General features: G+C 36.6%; 2 protein-coding genes across 2 annotated transcripts; one reads left to right on the forward strand and one right to left on the reverse strand.

The window, feature by feature from the left end:
- Positions 1–4,304: 4,304 nt before the first annotated feature.
- On the reverse strand, positions 4,305–5,673 carry LOC131660209 (thioredoxin H-type-like). The gene is made up of 3 exons (XM_058929390.1): positions 5,505–5,673; positions 4,749–4,871; positions 4,305–4,649 (listed from the first exon to the last, which is right to left on the reverse strand). The coding sequence occupies exons 1-3, from the start codon at positions 5,589–5,591 to the stop codon at positions 4,500–4,502; spliced, it is 360 nt and encodes a 119-aa protein (XP_058785373.1). The 5' UTR covers positions 5,592–5,673; the 3' UTR covers positions 4,305–4,499.
- A 435-nt stretch (positions 5,674–6,108) lies between these two features.
- LOC131660208 (uncharacterized) lies at positions 6,109–7,325 on the forward strand. Its single transcript, XM_058929389.1, has one exon. It carries the CDS (start codon positions 6,319–6,321, stop codon positions 7,204–7,206), a length of 888 nt encoding a protein of 295 aa, XP_058785372.1. The 5' UTR covers positions 6,109–6,318; the 3' UTR covers positions 7,207–7,325.
- The last annotated feature ends 2,631 nt before the right edge of the window (positions 7,326–9,956 follow it).

Genomic DNA, 9,956 nt, shown 5'->3' on the forward strand with positions numbered 1-9,956 from the left:
CATAACTGTAAGAAACAGAATTCTAACCAGACTCAAACTGATTCTATAACTGAAATTCAGAAAAATCAGAAGAGTAACTAACCTGAGGAGCTTCTATAAATCAGAATCACCATCATTCGGAACCTCTCCTCCATTCTCCATTTTTTCCTTCATCTTCACTTCACTCCTCCATTCATTCATAACAATCTTCATCTCTGAACCACTCTCCACCATTTCATCAACTTCACCAATCCTTCACTCTTCTCCAATATCTTCAATCTCCACAATTCTTCTTCATTTCATTCACATTCATTCACCTTCTCTACCACTCGGCTTCTTCAACATTCATCACTACCAATCTCCATTCACTCGCCATTTCTCTTCCATCACCCTGCTCCATACTTCAGACTCTCTCTGCAACCTTCAATCCCTCACCTTCTTTCATTCTGATCATCTTCAACTCACTTCATCTCCACCAATGACCTATCTCCAATCCACAAGAACTTTGCAATCTCAGAACCTCTCTCTCTGAACCATCGTTCTCCGCCGTTCAGCGTCTTCATCGTTCTTCATCGCCTCATCATCAATTCTTCAATCAACTTCTCTGCAATTCATCTGCAATCAATCAACAACACTGCTCAACGCGACAACTCCGCTCAACGCAACAATTCACACCATCCGAATAAGACGACATCGCACAAGAAACGCAAAAAGAAAGGTTCAGAATCTGAGAGAGGAAGAAGATAGCGCAAGAAAGAGAAGAGCGAGAGAGATTACCTGAATAGAAGTTCTCCTCGCGCCAGCCACGCAACCGCGATCTCCATCTGAGGTAAGTTTTATAAGTCTCCATTCTTCATCTTCTTCGCTTATTATTGCTACTATCACTCTGAGTAGGCGACTTTGAATCTCTCCCCTAAGATCTCGTGGAGAGATCCTTCGTAATTCATATTCAATCCGATTCGTTTCGTACCTAAGGTTTCTCTGTGATTGGGGATTTAGTGAATTAGGTTTGAAATCAGAAGGGGGGGGGATTGAGATCTGAGATGAGGGACGAGACCTCGTGTGAGTTCACGGTGGCGCGGCGAGGACCTTCATCGGAGGTGCGCCGTCGCCGTAGTAGCAAGTGAGAAGAAAGTCCATGAGGGAGGGGGTCTGAGAATGAGAATGATAAGTTGAAACGACACATTACATTGAAAAACCCTAATTCCTCTTCCCATTTTTATTTTTCTTAGTTTTAATTTAATTTAATTTAATTTGAAATAAAATCAGATTAATCTGAATAATGAAAATTGGATCAATACACACTTGGGCCAAACGAAATCGCTACACCCCCCTGAGCCCATTAATTCATGCTAGAACTTAGTCTTTTTTCACATAGATCTTCCCTATTTTTTTTTTAGGTAATTGTTGACACATAAAACCATAAAATTTGCTAGTTCTAATTAGGTTTTAGGGAATTTTTAGTCTTTAGAATTTTCCCATAAAAAAATGACATAAAGATGTTAGTTTTAGGTAATAGATTTTTAGTACAATTTAGACTTGAATTAGATTTCCCTTGTTGACAATAAAAAACTCATAAAAATAGTAGATTTTAGGTTAATTTTGACATTAATCCTTTCAATTCTCCTTCATGCAAAAACCCATAAAAATAGTAGTATTTTTTAGTTTAATTTTGCACTAATGCTTGAATTGCTTTTGTACTATTTCCATGTCATTTTTGTGTAATTGTTGTGTGATTTTGTTACTTGTTTTTGGCCATATTTTTGGCCTACTTTGTTAATACCATTTTAATGCTCCTTTTAGAATTTAGTCCCCATGTTAAATCTAGAATTAGAATTAGGATAACACTTAGGTTAGAGAAATAGGTTAGTCTCCCTCTCTCATTGCTTTTTTCTTTTCAACATTAAAACATTAATAAATAAAGAGGCGAATCACATTAAGAAAGTGATAGAGAAATGAGTGGGATTCATTCCCTAATCTGTTTCTCAATCACTTAGTGGCATAGAAATGAGTGGGATTCATTCCCTAATCTGTTTCTCGGTCACTACTTAATGGGAGAGAAATGAGTGGGATTCATTCCCTAATCTGTTTCTCGGTCACTACTTAATGGGAGAGAAATGAGTGGGATTCATTCCCTAATCTGTTTCTAAAACATTAATTAATGGGATAGAAATGAGTGGGATTCATTCCCTAATCTGTTTCTTGAACATTATATAATGGGATAGAAGTGAGTGGGATCCATTCCCTAATCTGCTTCTCGATCATTATACATTTTTATGTGATTCAAATCGCAAAGTAAATTCCCTTAAAAAATACTCAACCAAAAACATTTAAAACACTTAATAAAGGCTCGAATTAAAACAAAGTGACGAAGTGGTGCGAAACCTTGTATTGGGTTTTGTTCATCATGTAGTTACATAAAAAACACAAACCCAAGTTCACTCTTTTGCCTTGTTAGGCGCTTAAGAACAAGTTAAGTCCTTTCCAAAAGTAGGCGTATAAGTCTCCAAAGGTCGAGCATCGTGGATTGTGACCTTAACCTCTGTTCAACTAAAAAACACAAAACAAATAGAAACTATGGAGCCGAACTACGGTCGCTCTGATTCCTTGTAAGGGATACGTAGGCATTGGGTCGCGGGGCCTAAGCGAGCACACTTGTAAATAATTCCTTCTTTTCCCCGTATTTCTTTTGCATTCATTCGCATTTAGGTTTAGACATAGATACACCCTTTAGATAGAAACAAACATAGGTGGATACCATCGAGTACGATGGGCGTGAGGGGTGCTAACACCTTCCCCTTGCGTAACCGACTCCCGTGCCCTGTTCTCTGGTCGAAAGACCTTGTCCTTGTTTCGAGTTAGGTTTCTGATATTCCTTTCCCGCGATGGGATGAATATATTAGTGGCGATTCTGATCCATTTTTCGCGGTAGCGACACTTAGGGATAGATTTCTTGCTGGATAAAGGCCTGGATAATAGTGACACTCTTGGCACCCAATTGTTCCGTGTCATCTTGTGGAAATTGTGGCACCATAGAAACATGGGGGTGTTTAACAATGAAAATTTTCGCCCTCGTTTTATTGCTGAGCAGGCTAGCGATTGGGTTTTTGAGTTCAACAAGTCAAACCCGTCGAAGAATCCGGTCAGGAGGGAATTTTCATTTGCGGAGGAAAGCGAAGGTGATGGCGTAGTGAGATTATCAGGGGTTTTCATTGACGACACCATTGCTATGGGGTGTGTGATGAAGAGCCATGAGAAGGAAACTTTCTTCTCCGCAACTAAAAGAGTGGGTGCGGATATTGATCCTACATGGCGGAAGCTTTTGCAATTCGTTGAACGCTCAAGATGGTAAAAGATCTTAACCTCCACAATGTGATAATCCTCTCTGATGCTTTGTCTGTTGTTGACAGTATAAATCAAATCTCTTTTATTATTACTAGTTTGGAGCCTTATGTGGTAGACTGTTTGAACATGAAACAATTTAGTCTTGCCACTGTTGTTTTTGTTAGGAGAACTAGTAATCAAGAAGCCCACCATCCCATAAAAAAAAATCAAGAAGCCCACCAGCTTGTTGGTTTGGATCACAGTTTAGGGTCTAGATCATGAATTGGATACCCTCCACCGGATTCTCTTTTATTATTACTAGTTTGGAGCCTTGTGGTAGACTGTTTGAACATGAAACAATTTAGTCTTGCCACTGTTGTTTTTGTTAGGAGAACTAGTAATCAAGAAGCCCACCATCCCATAAAAAAAAATTAAGAAGCCCACCAACTTGTTGGTTTGGATCACAGTTTAGGGTCTAGATCATGAATTGGATACCCTGCACCGGATTCTTTTCCTGTTCCCGTATCAGACTTTTCTTCTATCTAATGCCTAATGGAATAGTCGTTTAAATAAAAAACGAGTGTGGCGTTGAAGTTGCATTAAACCAGATTCTGTTTGTATGTGTCTTCGTTCAGGAGTTGGATGAGTATCGCTCTTCATAATATAGCTCCAAACCAACGTGAAAAAGTTACACTCAAAACTGGTGCGTGTTAAAGTAATGCTCAATCTTATCACCCTTGTTGGTGAAGTGCACAATCCATTCACAGAATCAGGAATTATCTAAAGCTTAAGTAATAGACTCATCATACTACAATTTTATTTTTATTTTTCTCTACAATAGAAAAAAAATATGTTAAATTTATAAAGAAAAAAACTGAAATAATTTCATAGCGAAAATAGTTTTGTTTCAAGTTTATTATAAGAAAATTGAAGTGCTGACCATCAAAATGGGATCCATGGAAGGATAATAAGCAGATAATAAAACCAACACAATAAGAATATAATGCAAATTAGTTGTCTGTCTTATTGCTAGTTCATCAGCCAAATGTTTCAAGTACTACCATACAACAACGATTTATTCACATATCCAACCATGTTCTACATTCCTAATTTCCAATCCATACTGAAAAAAGACAAACTGACTTAATATAAATGAAAACAGACTCGAAATAAACAAAGTCTTCTCATATGACCCTTCAAGCAGAAGCAGAAGCAGCAGTTGCATGCTTGCTAATTGTCAACTGCAGCTCCTCCTTCTTAGCACCCACAACTTTGTCCACAAGTTTTCCCTCTTTCAAGAACAGGAATGTTGGCATAGCTTCAATTCCCCACTCCTCAGAAACAATCTGAAGAAATCAATGAGATTAGTTGCAGGATTCGTAGTTAAAGAAAATAAACACTAATGCATTCAAGACTAAAAACAATAGATTTACAAAATTACCCACCTTCAATTCATCCACATCAACCTTAAGGAAGATGACCTCTGGAAGCTTTTTAGCAATCTCTGCCAAAATTGGAGCAATGAAACGGCATGGACCACACCAAGAAGCAGTGAAATCAACTACAATCTGTCAATAAGATTTCCTTTCAGTACTTTGAAACTAAGGGATGAAAACAATCAACCATTTTATATTATAGCACCACAAATCACACAAATATGCTACAATATACAATAGCAAGTTAAACACAATAAACATAGCAGTTAAAAATTCAAAGAACATAGGTTAAAAATTTGACATAAGGTTAATTAGATTCCATGAAGTAAACAATTAAAGATCTCAAGTGTCAAAGTAATTAATGTAATTTCAAGTTGATATACAAAAATTGGGGTTTGCTAAAGCTTATATGAAACCAGTTCCTCAGCTTCCTCTAACTAAAACCTAAATCCCTCTCCATCTTCAAAACCCTAACTTCATTTCCTACAAAATCCATCAAATTTCCAAGACATGAAATGTTAAATTAATTTCATACCTCATAATCACCATAAACCCCCAATCATTATTTACATGCATCCAATTGAAAGATCCAATCAAATTCATGCTTATCAAATATCCATAACTAGAAACAAATCAGCATCAAATCAAAGCGACAAGAATACGCAGCAAAGAAATTCAAAAACCCTAATTGTACACAATTTCAAAATAAAAACGCAAAAAAAAAAAAAGGAACAAAAAATTTGAGGCTAATAATAACGAACTAACCAGTTTCTTTGAGGCATTTCCCTTCTCGAGCTGTTCCTTCCATGCGTCCACGCTGTGAACACCGATAACTTGTCCCTCTTCCGCCATTTTCTTCTTTCTTCTTCGAAAATAACGCTTTTGCTTTCAAATATTTTTTTTCTCTTTGAATTTGCTATGATCCTAAACCCAACCCCGATACTTCTTATATACTGTAAGATTTCCAATAAAAAAATATAACTCCGTGACTTGAAATTTTTTGGTCAATCAAAAAAATTAACGAAAATACGTTGCACGCGCTTTCTAGATCGACGTGTCAAATTCTCATTCGTTACAGTCTGTATCTGTCATCAGCAATGACATAACACAAGATAAAGCGCGTGACGCGTGAAGTATGAAAACAAACCAACGTGTATAATTCTGATCTTTTTTGGTCGGCGTTATTTTAATTTGGGCCAAAGCCCAAAGAGAATGAATCTGGGCTTAATATCTGACCTCATTCATGAGATAGAACTATCTAACTATCGAGATTCACACGTGGAATATCCAGAGCCACGTGCAAATCCATACTATTATCATCTCATCCACATATCTTCAATTTCCCAACACCTTCATCTTCATTTTTGTGATTTTTTCAATTCGACTGTGACTGTGAATTAATCAAAATAATTCAATTTGGAAACTATAGTGACTGTGATTGAATTTGACATATGACAATGGTGAATGACCAAGTGGAAATTCTAACGACCACACATTCATAAAATTTTTAACCTATAGTTTCTCCGATTAATTCGATTCTCTTTTTATTCTTTCTCTCTCTCTGTTCTTAACTTTGGAAATGGCATTCCCAATTCCACACCTTATCTCTTCACCGTACAACCCTTTGTTAAACCTCACTCCACTCTCATTAAACCCTAAAATCCCATTCTCAACTATTACACCGCCGCCGCCGCCGTCGCATATAGATGTTCGCCGCCACTCTCGCCGCCGTAAGGCTGGTTCTATTCTCCGATGCTCGGCGTCGTCTTTCCCGGAGAAGCACAACGGTAACTCTCCTAATTCAGATGATGTAACGGAACTACCTCTGTTTCCTCTTCCTCTGGTTCTCTTCCCCGGAGCTATACTTCCTCTCCAGATCTTCGAGTTTCGCTACCGCGTCATGATGCATACGCTTCTCCACACCGATCTCCGATTCGGCGTTATCTACACCGACGCGGTGACCGGAACGGCGGAAGTCGGTTGCGTTGGAGAAGTTATAAAACACGAAAGACTCGTCGATGATCGATTCTTCTTGATCTGCAAAGGTCAGGAGCGTTTCCGCGTGAAGAAAGTTGTTCGGACGAAACCCTACCTTGTCGCGAGTGTGGCGTGGCTGGAGGATCGGCCTTCTCCGGCAACTGACGTGGATGTTGACGGTTTGGCGAGCGAGGTGGAGACGTATATGAAGGATGTGATTCGGTTATCGAATCGCTTAGGTGGAAAGGCGGAGAAAGAGGTTGGTGATTTGAGGAGGAACTTGTTTCCGACGCCGTTTTCGTTTTTTGTTGGAAGCACGTTTGAAGGGGCGCCGAGAGAGCAACAGGCGCTGTTGGAGTTGGAAGATACTGCTGCGAGGTTGGCGAGGGAGAAGGAGACATTGAAGAATACGCTTAATTACTTGTCTGCTGCTTCTGCTGTCAAAGACGTTTTTCCATCTTCTTCATCTCCGTCTTCCCCTTCCTCATGATGCACGGTATGATTTGTATTGTATGAACAATAGGCAATAGCACCAATGTACTATACTGGAATAGTTGTAAATTCTCTGAAGTGTAATTTTTCATACGCTGATCATGCCTGGTTATTAAATTTTGGATGAAAATTTATATCATACTATAGATCAATGATGATACTTGATAGAAATTGGTGTTGTTTAATCAGTTAATCACATTTGATAGAAATTGCTGTTGTTTAATCAGTGAATCTCATTTGATAGAAATCTATGACAAGGTTATTGAAAAACTGTCCCGCCAAAACGTTCGCACTAAACGTTATTGGAATATGCCGATACCGGTAATGTTATTTTTCGTTTTTATGATGAAAAAGCATTGTGGTTAGTTCATAGTGTGCTGACCGCAATCTCTATTCTGTATCTATCGGAATCGGGAAAGCCTTGACTTTTCCATTATTTTAAACCTTTGTTAGAATGAAATACAAGCTAAGGGAGTGGTGAAGTCAAAATCACTTTTTTGGTTGTTATGTTGATCCATGTAATGAACGAAATTTATTGAAATGTAGATCTATTGTTTGTCTCAATTTTGTGATCATAATTATTGTGCTGATTTGATATTATTGTTATTATGAAGAACTCATAAGTATGTGAGTGAGTCCCTTCATATAACCCAATTAAGGAGAAGCCCCTATATCTTTACATTGTACTAGTGTAGTTGCCCATTGAGATTTCACTCTTTTTCTTTATCACTAGAAGAATAGAGATAGTGTTCTTCTTCCCCTCTCTTACATTGAAAGAATTGCAAACTTCTTGTTATGGATTGCTTGTCATCTGTATGTTAAGGCAATCCTAATATCTGACATTTATAGTTAGAGTTATTGTATGTGAATGTTAGAAATTAGGATTAGATATTGTTTTATTGATTCGGTTTTATCAATTGGGATCATGGAGGTTGTAATCATATTGTGACTGCCGTAACTGTTTTTTTTTTGTTGTTGTGATTTTTCCATTCACTCTTCTCTACTGATCAGTGTCTTTTGTTCTCTATTTCTGTTTTACTAGTATAATACTAATTTTTATCATTAAATTCTGGGTTTTGGGATGCATCTTTTTAAGGTATAAATCCTCAAATCATAGTAGAATTTATGCATATGATTTGTAAATTTACCTGACTATGGTTGGATAAGTTAATACGTGGTTCTGTTTTCATGGACTTATTCGAAGGAACTTTGATTTGTGTGTTGTTTGCTTATCATCTTGAATTATTTCATATGGTGTTTTGTGGTTCATGTCTTTTGACGTTTCATTGATATTATAAAATGATGCTTGAATGCCGAGAACCAAAGACCTTTGAACAGCAGGGTCAATGAATTGCTGAGTTGCCTGTGTTGTTGTGGACAATGTTATGTAGAGCACACGTTTTCCTCGAAATTTCTACTGATCTTGAAGATGATGGATTTTTTTCATCATCTTAAATAACCAAGGTATGGCAAGTATCAATCACAATTATGTTAAGTATCATGTCATTATGTTATTTTTAAGTAAGTTATATGACACGGCTAAATGATGAATTCTCATTGGATGACAATGTAAAACTATTTTACACTATTAACTCTTAAAAAAAATGAGAAAATGAGTTATGCACTGATTTGGTATGAAACGACTTATACGACGTGTTTGTCGACTCCCAACTGCAGAATGCAGATTTTTCTCATCGTTGGAGGCCTTTTGTATCTCCAATTTCGATTATGTAAAACTTGAGTCTCAAAATTTAACTTGCTACAATTATCTAATGAGTAAAACAACAATTTAACACATAATTCTCATTTTTTTCGAAAACATATTAACCCCAAAGCTTCAACCATTATAGGTCACCTCGTAGAGTTACTAAAATTTCAAGTATGACATGTCTATCTTAAAAGTGCATAACTCTCTCATTTTTACAATCTGGGGGTGGTTCTTTTTTCAAAATTTTCGTCTTGGATAAGAGAACATTTCATCTTTGAAAGTCCAAGCCAAATTCATGTTCTAAGACATTCAAAAACCTTAGACCCTTTGTGCACAAACTTGGGCATAACCTGTTTGATGCAAGGCATGATCCAAGATTTCAGGTTTTTCCTCAAAACTTTATGATCATATCTTCTTCTTGAAGTATCCAATTGATTCCATTCTTTTTGCATTGTGTTTTATGCAACAAGGAGAGTATTTGGATCATATTTTTACACTGTCAATCAATCACCATCATATATCCAATTAAACTATTTTTTTTAAAAATTAATGACATGACAGATTGAAGGTTTTTTATTGGATGACAGTGTAAAACTATTTTACACTATCAGGACACTGCCTTTTAACTCTAAAAATATATAGTGTGAGGACAATAACTTTTTAACTCTAAAAATTATACTTAGGCTCTTTTTATCTAAGCACTTCTTATTTTCAGTTTTCCTCTTATATTAAAAAGTATTCTAAAAAGTATTCGGTTCTTAGATCTTTCTAAAATATCATTAATTAATACTTTAATGTGTAATTTAATTTCATATTCCAAGATAAAGATGTGCTATCAATAAAGAGCTTATCTAAAATCAGTGGTGTAGAAATCGGACCGATCTTGAGGGTACTGAATCACTGGTTCATTGGTTGAATCATTGGGTCACTCGTCGAACCACATAACTAAATCAGATTAAATAGGATAACTCGATAGAATAAATCAATCTCTATTCAATATTATATATTTATTAAATCGGTTGAACCGGATGACTCAGTCT

The sequence above is a fragment of the Vicia villosa genome, linkage group LG3 (genome assembly GCF_029867415.1).
Source record: "Vicia villosa cultivar HV-30 ecotype Madison, WI linkage group LG3, Vvil1.0, whole genome shotgun sequence".
Taxonomy (NCBI): Eukaryota; Viridiplantae; Streptophyta; class Magnoliopsida; order Fabales; family Fabaceae; genus Vicia; species Vicia villosa.